A 15,495-nucleotide genomic window follows, 5' to 3' on the forward strand; every position below is an offset into this window, starting at 1 on the left:
TTATTGGTTAAGGATAAACCCTGGTTCCCCTTATGCATTCTCCATAGCATTCACTTCTCTTCTGCTTCTCGTTCACTTTCTCTTGTGTTGAAGTTCTACTATTATTTATTTTTCTGCTTTCATGAATTCTGCGTCTGGGCAGCCAGGCTGTTGTGAGCTAGTGATGGGGTTATGTCATGTGTCTTTTGCATCCCACCAACCCTTCACATGGTCATACCAGGAGCCCCACAGCACTGGAGGAAAAAAGAGAGAAGGGGGGGCATCAATATCTACTTGAAACTTACAAAATAAGCATGGATATCTCAAATAAAAGGGACAAAGATAGAAGACAAAGACCCTGGCCAGAACTCTTATTTGCAGAAGACAGGACTTTTTAATATTTAGGGAGAGAATAAAAAGTATTCTGAATTCCTTGGTTTATATTTCGGCTCTTGAATTTACGGCCACATGAAATATTGTGTAGCGGCCAGGAATCATAATCTTTCTTTCCCCTGCATCACTGCATGGTGCCTAGATTAGTGTTACACAAAAGATAATTGTCTATGTGAATGATCATGTTATTTAATTTTAAACATCTACTCAAGACTTTATTTCATCAAACTTCTACCCAGGACTTGATTATATTGGGATGAAGTATATCATAGTGGCATAGAATCTATGGGTAGTGTAGGAAAGGTCCAGATTAGAGGATGGGTGTGTGGTAGTTTTAAGTATCCTTGATTATGAGGCTCAAATGTCTAAAATCTAGGAAGGAGATCCTGACTGACAGATTATCCTCTTGCTCTCAGATCTCTGTGCGGAAGGTCAGGGTGCTCCCTGCCATCTTCTTCTGGTAGTCCTTGTCAAATTCTTCATTCTGGGCCACAGTGAAATAGTTCTTCCAATCCCCAGGCATCCCTGAAATAAGGCAAAATCTCAGAGGTTTCCACAGGAGTACAGGGAGGAGGGAGTATGCATCCTTGGAACCAGCACAAGAATGGGGGAAAAAAGGAAGTTTGCCTCTGAAAAATTATGCAGTAGTGTCATTGACAGGAATGAATAATGGGGCATGAAACATTACTGGAAAATCTAAGCAGATGATGGATATCACAGAGTCCAATCTGGCGTTTGAGAATATAAATCTTACATACCTTTCCTCATAAAAGGGGAGATAGGTTGGTCCATGAGGATGGTGGGCAAAGTGGTGTAGTTGGCCATTGGGTTTTGCTTCATTACATCGAAGGAGATGTGATAGAGGATTTTATTCAGGACTTCTTCTGGCATTTCTTTCTCTAGGAACTTCAATATCTTCTGAATTTCCCTCTTTGGGTCCTATATGTAGAGCAGTTATACAAAGCAAATAAATTTGGGTTTTCTTTTACAGATGACATTCTGTTTGGACAAACAATATTTGGAAGGAATAAGTTAAGGGATCCGTTCAATTATATTCAACAACTACCCCTTAGGTGATAACTATGTGCAAGGCACTGTACCATCTCAGGTGCTGCCATGACACAAATATGAGAGCTGTTCCTGCCCTCAGGAGTTCACTCTGCAATAGAGGGATGAATGAAGACATAGCTAACTGCAAAACCTCACCCAGAAAACATGCTGCTTGCACACAGAGTGTCATGAGATTTGTTGAAGGGAGTAATTGTGTGTCCTGGCAGAGATCAGGAAAGGTTGTATAAAGGAGGGAAAAAGTTGCAGGTGAAGCACAGTATGATATACTCTTGTATTTGAGCTATAAAAGATGGCAAAAGTATCTTTAAGTTTAACAGAAGCTCAGTAAGGGGATAGATACAAGAGATCTCAAGTTGACCCAGAAATGCAAATTATTGTGCACTGGTTCTTTCTGATCAAAGAGTTGCAGAAAAGGAGCTATAACACTTAAAAAAAAAAAAAGATTTATGTATTCACTTGATAGCGAGAGGGCAGGGGGAAGGGCAAAGGGGGTGAATCCTCAAGCAGATGACCCACTGAGCATGGAGCTGGACACAGGGATCATTCCTATAATCCATGAGATCACAACCTGAGCTGAAACCAAGAGTCAGACACTCAACCGACTGAGCCACTGAGATGCCCCAGGGAGCTATAGTCTTTAATTGTATTTCTCAGCACTGGCATGATAAGTAGTTTGTAATTCTAGGATACTAACCCTCAGAACAATGAGAGTGAATTTGTCATGCTTCTCATACACAGTGACTTGAAAAGCAGAAATCTGTCCTTTGCCACAATATGTGGGACCAATCCTGCCAATGTTTATATAGACTAAACTTCATTTCTGATGTGGGTCTGGGGTGTGGAACAGGGAGAAGTAAACTCTCCCTGAGCATTCACTGAACACAACTAGGCACTTTACAAATGTAATCTCCTAAATCCTTATAATAATTTCATAAGATCAAAATGAGATGATACCCATTTGTAGCTGAAGACTCATGATTCATGAGTGTCAGGATTAATTCAACTATAAAGACATGTGATACTTCCTGAGGGAGAAGGATCTTCTGGAAGCTGTGAACTGAAGCAAGGAAAATTGAGAAGAGCAGAAAAGTAGCTAGAACTTTCGAGGATAAAATTGAGTTGGGAAGAGTGTCATGGAGAGAAAGGACTTGCACTGAAGGCTCTTCTATGACAAGCCCACATGCCAGGGTCCCAAACGTGGTTTGCTGCACTGGAGAACATGGTGGGTCTGATGGAGATTGCACTGCCCCTCACCTCCTTCATGTCCTCATAGAAGAGGTAGAGAATGTGATGCTTGTCTTTCGCATCCCACCAACCCTTCACATGGTTATACCAGGAGCCCCACAGCACTGGAGGAAAAAAGAGAGAAGGGGGGGCATTAATATTTACTTGAAACTTACAAAATGAGCATGGATATCTCAAATAAAAGGGACAAAGGCAGAAGACAAAGACCCTGGCCAGAATTCTTATTTGCAGAAGACAGGACTTTTTAATATTTAGGGAGGTAATGACAAGTATTCTGAATTCCTTGGTTTATATTTCAGCTCTTGAATTCACTGCCACGTGAGATACTGTGTAGTGGCCAGGAATCATAATCTTTCTTTCCCCTGCATCATCACTGCATGGTGCCTAGATTAGTGTACACAGTAGATACTGTCTCCTAGCGGGCTGAATTTCATTCTGAAAAATCTATACTTACTAGATATTTGGGCACATTTACTCTCTGTAATGGTGACTTGGAGGAAGAGAAGTGCACTGGGTGTCTTTTGTTGGCCCTGCCAAATCCATTCTGCACCCTCCTCCACCCTGCAAGGTTGACCTCAAAGGACTGTATCAGTGGGCTCCTTTGTGCTCAGGCTTCCACCTGGGATTTGCCAACAAATGGCACTGAAAGGCTTTTGGAGGCAGGAAGAGAATGAGAAGCATGTGTTTATTTCCCTGATGCCCTTCCTTTTGGCTCACTGTGGTGGACTCTTTCCCCTACTGGAGGCCTCAGCTCCTATTAAGGGGCCTTGTCCTCTCTCCAGGAGGCAATGGCTCCCTGCTGGTGTTCACCTCGAAACCTGTTGGTTTCTTTAAACTCTGCCCGTAGCTTTCTAAATAGTCTCTTAGCTAAATTCTCCCCAAATGATCCAGTTTGTATGTGTCATTGACATCCTCCCATGACCTTGATGACCACAATCATTCAGTGAAAACCCTCCCTTTCTGATGTCAGTAGTGAACAAGGAAATGCGAAAAATGTGTGAGCACACATGAGCCCATAATTTCCTTTAACTCACCTTTTCCAGTTTTGAATGACTCAATATACTCCTCCCATGTACCAGGGTCAGGCATCATTTTGGTCATTCTTGAGAAATGATAGTAGGACACCAGACAGTCCTTTGGATTTCTAGCCACATAGATAATCTGATATCAACCAGCAAGGCAATTGAGACAGACAGCAAACAAAATAGAGAAAATTATTGCTTAATGCAGAGGACCATTGCATTAGAAGAATCTTAGATTATCCTATTTGAGTAACTGAACTTGCATGCATTTTCTGTGAGCAGGATGACCACATCTTCCAGTTTGCATAGACAGTGTTCCAATGTATATCTGTTGTCTTAGATAATGATTAGGAGCATGCCTCCCCACTCTCAAAAGTATCCTGATTTGGAGGATATATACTATAGTTGCCCTAATTATGATACTTCTGAAGGCTAATTAGGCCACTGTTGTATTTTCCAGTATTTGAAAAGTAGGTCTTCCTTGGCTCGTACTAAGCAAGGACTCTAATTCGGTTATTGCACAGGGGTTAGATAAAGCAGTCAGCCGTCTAGTCTAGTCTCCCCGTACATGATGAACTTCAGCCTTATAGATGAATGATCATTCATACTTTTCATTTGTGGTAAGATTGTAGGATCTTTGAAGGCAGTGCTAAGTCTGCTTTTGGAACTGCTTGTGATGATTCTTCTCATTGGAAAAGCAGGGTTGTGGTATGGCTGGGGAGAGCTGACCTCTTGGCTTCTTGTCCTGCTGTTCCCTGCCCACCTTTATTGCTGTGTGCATTCTCAGCAGAGGTGGGATGGAGGTGCACATTAATGGTTTCTCAAGCATTTCCACATGTCTCACTTACTGAGCAGAATTTCTGTGTCCAACAGAACCACTCACCCACTGACATTTCTCTTTTAGGCAATTGTCCCAAGCTCTTGCTTTCCCTACTGCCTTTCCATAGACTGTTGCTGTATAGGAACATGGACCAGGTCTGTTTCTCTGCCTCTTTTCCTACTGCTCAATTTTTCTCTGATATTTATGAGAGCATGTAGGGAACCCAAAAGTGTGACACAGCTGTACCATCTTGCCATAATTTAAATGTCTGTCTTTCTTTCTTTTTCTTTTTCTTTTATTCTTTTATTTATTTGAGAGAGAGAGAGAGCAGAAGCAGGGGGAGGAAGAGACAGAGGGAGAAGCAGACTCCCTGCTGAGCAGGGAGCTGGATGTGGAGCTTGGTCCCAGGACCCTGAGATCATGACCTGGCCTGAAGGCCAATGCTTAACCAACTGAGCACCCAGGTGCCCCTGTAAATGTACTTCTTAATGCTTGCGTCGGTTATTGCCTTTTTGTAAGCCTGAGTAATTGCAAAGGGGCAGTGTGGGCTAGACAGGGAACATATTCATTGTGCTTGTGGTAGGAGTCAGATGACTGGGTATGACATAATGTCCAATACATTTTTTGCTGATCCATCTGTTTGAGTCCCCTCTGGCTGCAGTAACAAATTCCCAAAGATATAGTGGCTTAAAACAATAATAAATTTATTTTCTTATGGTTCTGGAGGCTCAGGTCAGGCTGTTGGCAGGGCTGGTCCCTTTGGTGATATTAGGGAAGAATCCCTTCCCTTGCTGTTGCTAGCTTCTGGAGGCAACCTACATTTCTTGGCTCTTGACCCAATCCCTGGCTTCACTTGTCACATCTCTAACTTCTTTCTCTGATCTTCTTGTGTCCCTCTTATAAGGATCCTTGTGATGATATTTAGGTCCACCTAGATAACCCAGGATATAACCTTCCTTCTCAAGATTCCAAACTTAATCACATCTGCAAGCCCATTATATCATATAAAGTCACATTAGTTTCTGGTGATTAGGACATGGATATCTTTAGGGGATGGATATTTAGCTTATCCATCATCCACTGTATCATAAAATGAAAATCTTGGGCTAAGCTCTCTAAGGTAACTTCCTACTCAAATAATTCACAACTCTGAAAAGATAAAGGGAGGTGGTGTCATTGAGATTTTTACATTTTTAGAAGGCCTAATTTTACAAAAAGAAGGTGCTAGTATGATGACTAACAAGATGTTATTGTGTCTTCTGACATTGAGTCTACACTATCATTTGGAAACAATATTGCTTCTTGAGCAGCCAGTCGCATATGAGTGAAATTATCAATCTGTGGGTATAAAGCAGAAAGTTTTCACAAGTCAAGGTGACCTGGGTGTAATCCCAGGGAAGCAGATCAGGAATGGGATAACACTTTGATATATGAAATCCCATTCAATTGTATTGTACCTTGTTTGGAGATGGGCAAGATGAAGAGCTGGTGATGCAGAGAATCCCAGAAAAAAGAGAGTAAAAAATAATCACTTGCACTTTGTATCATAACACTGCATGGAGGAGAGAGTGTTTTGGCTCACAGACTTGACCCCTATGGTTTCCTTGGTAAGGTTTCAATCTGGGTTTCTAAAGTAGCTTGTTCACAAGGAGAAGACATGCTGGTTTAGTTGATATAAGCATTTGATTCTGCTGGATGGCTACAATTTTCATGGCAAATTTATAAGTCAATATTTGACTTATATTCCATATATCATTGACTTTAAGAGTCCCTGATGAAGCAGATTAAAAAGAAACACTAGTATATTTGCACATCAAACCTGAATTTGAAAGTGTCAAAATAAATGAAAATTTTTGAAAATGGAGGACACAGTGGTGTAACTGTTCCTGGGAGCTTTGCTCCATGAGATTTTCTCTAAGGGTGGCCAGTGTGGTACTATCTTCCTTTGTCTTGCTCTACCTTTCTCTCCACAGGTTTTCCCTAAATAAATCCCTTTTATGTCTTCCTTGGACTTGACTTCTGCTTCATAGATGATTTGAACTAAGATAATATTCTTCTTCAGGAAATAGGTGCTTTGTTTCACCTCTTGCTCTCTTTGGCTATAGCTTAATCAGCAGCTAACCAGAATGATTTTTTCTGAAAACTTCCTAGTATGTACCCAGAAATATTATTTTGAAGGAAAGCTGAATCCAACATGGAGTATGTGGGAATGTGGGAGTAATCCCACCGTCTGCCCTATACCTCCACTGGTTATTTATCTTTCAATGTCTTTGATTGTTTCTACTTAGATGGAGATATTCTCTGTCCTTACTGACTCAAACTGGGTTTGAAAAGTTGGCTTTTCCTACCTTTGAATTTTCTTTCCAGAAGGAAGGTGGCAGCAACTGAGCAGGCAGGTGAGTCTTCAAAGTTCTAGGAGAAGGCATTTTGCTGGCCAGATCCAGACCTGGGAAAGAAGGCCACACCATTTAGCTGAACACTTTTTATCAGCTCCACAAATTCAATATTATTGTTTTGTCAAATATCTGAAATGAGGTTTATGAAATAGCTGGCTCTGCCTAAAATTATGGTTTTACATGTCTAAATGCTTACCTCCTAATGACAACTTTACCATCCACAGGTAGAGGAAAGCACTAATGAGATACTGGAAACCATTGAGACAACAGCACTCTCCTTATTTGCTGGGTATTGGTTATACTTGTGTGGGAAGATGAAGATGTTTTGGGAGGTATGAGGTTGGTGCAACTATGATCCCAACAAGCACTTGGATATTTTGTCCTTTGGGGTTTTCTATTACTACAATGGGAAGTAGGTTAAGGCAGCTGGAGAAGAGCTGGCTTCCTTAAGAGAGGTGGGTTATTGGTCAGCTCTACAAGGCCAGCAGTTCCATGTAAGTAGCTTCAGGCTTTCTTTTAGCCTTTAGTTTCCAGGTCAAGAACTGCAACAGCTGTCAAACACCAGCACTGTGCTCTGTGCTGGGATGTATTTTCAGATGAAAAATTGAGCCTTACAGTGGTCAAGTAATTTCTCTAAGTTAGTAAATGTGACAGCTAGGACTGGAAATCCATTCATCTGTGGGTGTGGAAAGCCATAGAGGGGGAGGCCTAAGAAACTTTGTGGAAAGCAGCAGAGAGGCAAGGAACAACTAGGTAAATCACAGATAAAATCCTCCTTGGAAACAGAATGTCCAATGTTGAGTGTTAAAATGCCAAATACAGGCACACATGGGTGGCTCAGTCAGTTAAGTGTCTGCCTTTGGCTCAGCTCATGATCCCAGGGTCCTGGAATCAAGCCCCAAGTCGAGCTCCCTGCTCAGTGGGGTGTCTGCTTCTCCTTCTCCCTCTGCCCTTGTGCCTCCCCTGCTTGTGCGCTCTCTCTCTCTCTCAAATAAATAAAATTTATTTCATACACATAATAAATACAGACTGGGATTTGGCCACATGCAGCACCAAACTCAGGGGAAGTGGCTTGCAAATGAGGCAAACTGGCAGCCTTGGTTGGAGAAGCACAGCTTCTGGTGGAGAATTAGATATATAGAGAAGGGGAGACACCCCCTGGAGACCCAGAGGTGATAAGAAAGAAGAAAGTAAGAGGAAAAAAATTAAAAATCCTGCAGAAACAGAAGACATAGCCACTAATTCCCCACCCCTCCCCGCAACCACCAATAAATAAAATGGCACAGCAGAGGACAGATTGGACAGAAAAAGATGCTTTCAAACTAGGAACTATGGCTATGAAATGAATACAAACAGATAAAAGCAGGTCTCATGAATACAAAGCTGCTATAAAAACCAGAAAAGGCAAATCAAGGCCTTAACCTGATAAACATTCTACCCCCAAACTCAACTGTAAACCTAAACAAAATTGTAACACGATATTCTAAACTTAATTAAATGTCCAAAACAAAGATTTGGAAATATGAACAACTAACTCAGAAAAATTAGGAACCAAAATAGAACCCCCAGCCACCCCGGCTCCCCCAAAAAAGAGGAAAGGTGACAAATGAAAAAAGACTTGATGGAACTCAGGAGAGAAATAGAAGAAGACACAATAACATAAGAAGTGAAGATTAAATCATAAGGTTGACAATGAAGAATAGGTTTGAAAGAAAATTTAATAAAAAAGGAATTGAAGAAAAGCAAGAGATAACCAAGCAACAGGCAGCGAGGAAATAAAGGGAAAAAAAAAAAGGGTCAGAGAGAAGGTGTCTGAGCTGGAAGACAGGTGCAGTGGCTCTAATGTGAACATATACTGCAGTTCTTGAGAAGAAAATAAAAACAGTGAAATAGAACTAGTATTTAAATCTGCAATCTGAGCAAACTTTCTGGAAAAGAAGACTTTAATTTGCCTCTATTGAGATTTTAGCTAAACTACTCCACAATGTTGTCATCTGTTCTGTGTTCTGTGTGGTCAAGCAGCCTGCCGGGGCATTGAATTGACTCTGTCCCTCCTGCAGTTCATGCACCAGCACCAGCTGTACAATAGCCTGCAGAGACACCTCCATGGCCCTGGAATCAACAGTCTCCTCTGCCTCCCAAACACTTCCCTTGGAGCACTTCCTTGGATAAGACCTCTGCAGAGCTTATCAAAAACTGCTCCTTTTGGTTTGAATTGATCAATATGGACTTAGCCCAGAAACCCCCAAATTTTCCACCTAGGGACACTAATAAGGGCATGTGCCTCATGTCCTGTCTCTCTCTCTGCACTCTGTCTCGACCTTCCTGTTTGGCCTCTAGAGGCATGCACTGTACTTCTTCCAAGATGTGGGAGCAGTAAACCTATTTCAATTCTCTTTGCTCTTTTCTTAAGCTGGGGCTCACCAGCCCACCTGGGGCTCTACTTAACAAATGTTCACATAACAAAGTCACAGTTGGCTTCACAAGTAGGATGGATTGAGTTAGTTTGCCTTTGATAATGAAGAATGCATTTTAGCTGCAAAGGGTTTACTGACTAGCTTTCTCAGGTAAGTAGTCCACTGGGGAGGAGTCCATTGCCTGCTGGAATTTAGTCGCACTGCTTGTGCTGTTGCATGCTTTCTGTTCAAAGGGCTGCCTCAAGTTCCTAACCCAAAAGTGAAGCTCCAAAAAACCAAAAAACCAAAAAAACAAAAACAAAAACAAAACCCAAACCAACCAGAGTTCTCTCAAACCTCAAGACCTCAAGAGTATTGCTAATTGGAACTAATTTGAGAGGCTATAGATGTGTTTCCCATCTATTAATAATGCCCAGGGGGTACCTGCACTGGGTGTTAGACTTTGAGTGTGATTCTCAACTCTTAGTACAGATCCAGAGGCTGACTGTTAGAGACAGCTGGCTAAGATTTTGGCAAGGTTCTATTGCCCTTAGTTAACAGAGTTGAACATGTGAGTTGCAAATCTTGCCCAAGTGTGGGATAAGATAAAGGTGCATTGCCCCTACCAGGAGAGGGAGACTCTCCTGACCTGACTGGTTTTGCTTGTGGGAGGCACTAGGATTCTGAGTTTTAACTTGGATGATAGGGATGCCCTCACTGGGGAAGTCACAGTCCCTCGAAAAGGCAAGAGTGACTGAGGCCTGTGGTCCTTCTGTCACTGGATACCTTGCTGCTGTGGCAGCTTGTCCCCTGACACTGTGGGGTATCATGGGTCCCACTCCTGGTGTGTAGTGGCACAAAATCTAATGGCTAATACAAATGACCTGAATATCTGCTGCCTGCACCAACTAAAATGTCCAAGGAAATTAGCAAGCTCCCCACTAAATGTAAAACACTCATAAATGTGGCACAGATCAGTGTTGAGTTGTACCAACACGCCAAGGAGCTGGTTCTATACAGTCTTGGGTTCTATGGGTGAGCCTTAATGATCTTGCCACCACTGGGCTAGTGGAGGATAATCCCAAACCCAATGGGGTGGATTGGGACACCCTGGAGAGGGAAGCAGCTCGCAATGACCACTGGGGATGGCTGCCACAGTAACAATTCACAGGGTCAAATCTGTGGGAAGTAATAAAGAATTAGAAACTGAAATTTGAAACTTTACATGCCTTAAGATTAAAAATATTTTAAAAGACTGTAAGCAGGAGGAAGGAAAGGGGATGACTGGCTCTTGAGAGTGTTTAATACTGGCTCTGAGCTATTCAACCCATGGATTTGAGTCAACTAGCCAGTATTTACAAGAACCCCACATGCTTAACCTTTTAAAAGACCCTCAGTGAGCACTGGATGTTACACAGAACTAATGAATCATTGAACGCTACATCAAAAACTAATGATGTACTCTATGATGGCTAACTGAACATAATAATAAAAAAATAAGTTAAAAAAACTCAAAAAGGAAAAGTTTAGCAGTTACAAAATAAATAAATAAATAAATAAATAAATAACCCCGGAAGCCTGAAGGTCAAATTCTGGAGAGACACATGTGACCCAACCTCCAACCCCTGAGGGACTGTTGCAGGACTAATTCATCCAGAGTTAAAGCAAAGGCTTGCAGCCGTGGATGATCTCAGTGTCATAATTGGGATTTCTAATCACAAGGGAGAATCCAAACCCAAAGACACAAGCCCTAAAGATATAGAGGGACAATCCTGCCTTCTGCTTACTTGGATTTTTATGGCTTGGCAGACAGTCTGCCCTTCTATCCCCATAGTTATTAATACAAAGGCTCAAAGCCAGTGGAAGATGTTAGATGAGGCCCAGCCTCTTCCCCACATGACTGATACGGTCTAGTGGGTCTATCACTTCTTTGGATATAGCAACCCATTCTGGATTTCATTTCCCATAAAGAAGCCCAATTGACCCTGAATCCAGAGAGTTCTTTTTCCACGGAGGATTGCCTCCCCTCACCGAATGACAGGGCCGAACTTCATTTTATGAGAACCTCCTATGATATTCAGGAGCCATGCTGGGAATAGACACGACAGCTCCTCATGATGGAGTCCATCTCCCAATTTCTGAACTTTTACAGCACATAAAACATGTCCTCCCCCCAAAATAGATATGCCCACAACCTCAAGGCCAGCCTGCAGGTGCCAGCACCTTTCTCACCACCTTCCTGTAGCCCCCATTCCAGTCCCAACAGGCAGCAACACCAGGAATGGTCCTACATAGCACAGGGATTTATCTTGGCAGCACTGCCAGCTCGGGGTCCCCAGTGATCTCATATTTGGACAGTTCTGGCACAAGTTCCTCTCAAAAACTAGTAATCATCTTGGAACAGAACTCAATTTCAATGGCCCAGACCCTTGCAGGGGGTCCCAAAGCTCTTTCTGCCCCAAACAACATCACTGGCCTGCAGGCCCAATAACCTCCCAGAGCATTATCCTAGAACTGAACAACTGCTGAGCTTGTCATCTCTTGGGGACAGCTGCCTATTCATGACTCTAGTATTCCACAGGAACAAAGGCAGTAACCAGATATCCTTGGCTCTCTTAAACATCAGAGACCAAGTCATAGTAATTCCAGGAAATCCTTCTAAATTCCCCAAAGAACCTCCTACAGCCTAGAGTCAGAACAGGTAAAATCACAAAGAGTACAAATAAAGTTGGATATGCCTATTGGCACCATATTTTCAAAACAGTTGCCACTGGTGGTGGCCTTCCTGGCTCTTTTTTTTCTATTATAGGTATGGATGCCCTTACCTCATGACATGCCTGGTGGAATAAAGATAAATTCTGGATTTCTTATAGGGCCTGCTAAAGGAGAACCTTCCAATTGCCCCTACTGGAGTAAACACTAAATACACCACAGTATTGACTCAAGCAAGGTACACAATGTCATTAGAGATATGCTTGACACTGGGGTCATTCAGCCCACCACGTCTCACTTTGATAGCCTAATCTGGCCAGTGTGAAAACTGCCCACCAATGAATGGAGATTAACGATTGACTAATGAATCTTGAATGTTCAAGTTTCTGCCATTAAGACTCCCATTCCCAATATTATAGGGATGATAGATGACATCCAAAAAGCTTAGGGTCCTTACTTTGCTCTCCTAGGTTTAGCCAATGTGTTTCACTTGGTCCTGACAATGGAAGACTGAGAACTTCAACTTGCTTCCAGTTTCAAGTGCACCTTGAACCTTTAATTAGCTGCCATGGGTTATTTAAGCACCCCTGCTATTGCATATAACCTAAGCAGACAAGATTTAAATTCATTCAAACCAACCCGCTGCCATCTTTGGTATTATTTAAGTGGCATTCTCCCTCCAGGGCCCTTTGACGATGCTATCCAGAAGACTTACATCTAGTAACACATTTATAGCAGAGAGGATGGGCTGTTACCCTGTATATAATCCAAGGACTAGCCACTTCCTTCAAATTTCTTGGCGTCAGGTGACAGCTGAGGAGTGTGAAATCCCTCTCATACAAAACATCAATTCCTCATAATTAAGCCTCTTATTACATTATGGCAGGCATAGCACACATTATGTGTCTTCACCTTTTGGGAGCAACATGTTCTATACTTACCATTTTACTGAAATTTGTGTTGTTAGATGCAAACCAGTTTCTTTCCATTTGGGAGAACCTTACCAAACTGTCTTGTAACTGGTCCAGCAAGCATACAGCAAGCTCTGTTCTTAGTCTCCCTGGGCTCAGACTTCTGATTTGAATCAGTGGAGACATCAGATTAGGCGTTCTGGAGTCTCTGGACTGAGCACAGCTTTATGTGGCTGCCCAAGGAGTTTGGACCAAAAATCTGCCCCCAACGGCAGTACATACCAAATGAGCAACAAATTTTGGCAGTCCTCTAGGCCCTTTTAGAGACAGAGGCATTCACAGCCCACACTGTTTTGCAGCAAGTCCCCATGTGGCATTGGGTCGGGAATTCGACCCCATGGAGGCTTAGCATGGCCCCTGAGGCCTCACTGTTAAAATGAAAATGGCACCTTCAAAAAAGGGCTCAATCTGATGTTAAGGGCCTTTCCAGATTACAGAAGGATGTGGCTTCCCCAAATTCAGTTTCTTGCCCACTGATAATGGCGGTGCAGCTCGTGGCACCCCCACTGTTGGCCTGTCTAGCAGTTTGAGAAGCTCCCAGGGACTGACTGTCTGACATGGAAAGGGACACAGTGTTCTTCATAAATGGCAGTGCCACCACTCTGCACAGTGCAGCCCGTTGGCTGGCTGCAGCAAATTATCCTGCTAGCAGCATATCCCTAGTTGAGGAAGGCTCTCCTGGCTTGGCCCAAATGGCATATTTGGTGGCAGTGTGCCTGGCTCTACAACAGGCTACAAACGGGAGACTCCCAAGGGCATATGTTTTACTGACTCCTGGGCTGTTAGCCAGTGGGTTTGCAGTCTGGTCAGGATAATGGCAAAAGGATAATTTCATGATTCAGGAAAAGCCTCTCTGTGTGCCTCCATTTGGAGACTGATATGCCAATTATGGTCACTCATGTCTGTACACACATGCCAACAAATGCCAGAAGCACATTATAATAACGTTGCAAACTCCTTATCCAAATTACATTCTTGTTCCAAAGCCTTGCGTGGAGCCACCTCCCAGAATATCAGACCCAGCCCCCATACAGCTATTTCTCCAGAGATGCCATGCAGCTATGAGCCCCTCTCATATCAGGTCACAGGGAAGTGACAGCACTCACCTTACGCATGCTAGCAACCTGTTCAAGGGTGGATTGTGCAATATGACTCTCTTCTAATAGCCCAATGGGACAAACTTTACCAAATTGCTTAGAGATCATGACTCAGATCATGGTCTAGTACCAGCCACAAAGCTAAGGCCACTGGCTTTGCTGATTATTCTGGTTAGAAAGTCTATTTCATTAAACCAAATTTGTAAAAAAGTTTTGTAGGAGATTGGAATTATAGCTTCAGGGTTAACTAATGGAACTGTGGATCTCAGAGAGAGGAAAAGAGGTGTTCTGCCTGGTGGATGCCAATCACATTAGGAAATGAAGTACACAAAGGAGTCCCAGAATCCAGTGGTCACTCTCAATGGACACAGGCAAGGTCCCTACACCGCCACAGATGAAGAGGTATATGAGCTCTTGCTGCAAGCCAACTGCACTCTTGCTTTGGTCGGTATCCAGATTGCTTGCCTTGAAGGACACCCCACAGGCTAGTCAAATGCAAATGTTCTCCTTTATTGTGGCTAGCCTGGATAATAGGGTTGTTGGTAGATCACTCCAGCCTAGCCAATCTCAGGAAATGTGCTGGAAAAAAATCAGCCAGGCACACAGTTGCACCAAAGGATGGCTGAGCACCAGGGGCTGCAGGTCCTATTAGAAGGGCTTCTTTTAGCATGCCACCAGGTATGGATTCTGACCCAGAGCTCATCTCCCTCTATATTATATGGTGCCTATGGAAGTGATGCTTAAAAGAGTCATTTATTATTACACCATACCTCAAATTATATCCTAGGCTGAATGGCCCTAACTGGTGTAACCTAACCAGACCCATCTGGCTGGCAGGTTTGTGCTCTAACCATCCTACCATAGTTTTAATGGAACTATCTCTGGATTGTACAGCTGCCATCCACAAAATATCCTTACAATGTGCCTGTCAATGTGTCCAGAACCTATATGTATTGTGGATGGGGTCCTCACAAACTTTGTCACAGATTGTGTGCTCCTTTGCGAGTTGCAACCCTTGATAATCTGATGGAGCTCATTGAGGTCTGCCCACCATGTAGGAGAGCACACACTAGTAGTCTTATCCAGAGCCAGTCCTCTAATATACATACTTGGAATTTAACACCAGCAGCCACTCCTACTTTTCATGAATCTCTACTGGGGAAACCACCCTTTCCTGGACCCTACCAACCCCAAGCATACCAACGCTTCAGACAACACTGCCCCAGCCCCAGAGCTCTTGCCACCATTGGAAGTGACTGCCCTACAAACAGCAATGCTACCCCAAGGAAAAGATGAGGGAGACAATGTCCCTCAACCTCACTTGACCTTGGGATTCCTACCTCTAGATCGCCTTCACACCAGGAAGGAAATGACTGGGGTGATTGTCACCATA

The 15,495-nt window shown here is 43.0% G+C and overlaps 1 protein-coding gene across 1 annotated transcript in view; it reads right to left on the reverse strand.

The window, feature by feature from the left end:
• Positions 1-784: 784 nt before the first annotated feature.
• LOC111155904 (sulfotransferase 1C1-like) overlaps positions 785-15,495 on the reverse strand; it is a 29,380-nt gene continuing 14,669 nt past the window's right edge. The window contains exons 4-8 of the mRNA XM_022516369.1: positions 6,879-6,976; positions 3,723-3,849; positions 2,698-2,792; positions 1,131-1,311; positions 785-897 (exon numbers count right to left, since the gene is read on the reverse strand). Coding sequence (XP_022372077.1) covers positions 785-897; positions 1,131-1,311; positions 2,698-2,792; positions 3,723-3,849; positions 6,879-6,976 — 614 coding nt within the window. The remainder of the gene's footprint in view (positions 898-1,130; positions 1,312-2,697; positions 2,793-3,722; positions 3,850-6,878; positions 6,977-15,495) is intronic.

This window comes from Enhydra lutris, unplaced genomic scaffold (genome assembly GCF_002288905.1).
Source record: "Enhydra lutris kenyoni isolate GAN:26980312 unplaced genomic scaffold, ASM228890v2 scaffoldscaffold44, whole genome shotgun sequence".
NCBI lineage: Eukaryota > Metazoa > Chordata > Mammalia > Carnivora > Mustelidae > Enhydra > Enhydra lutris.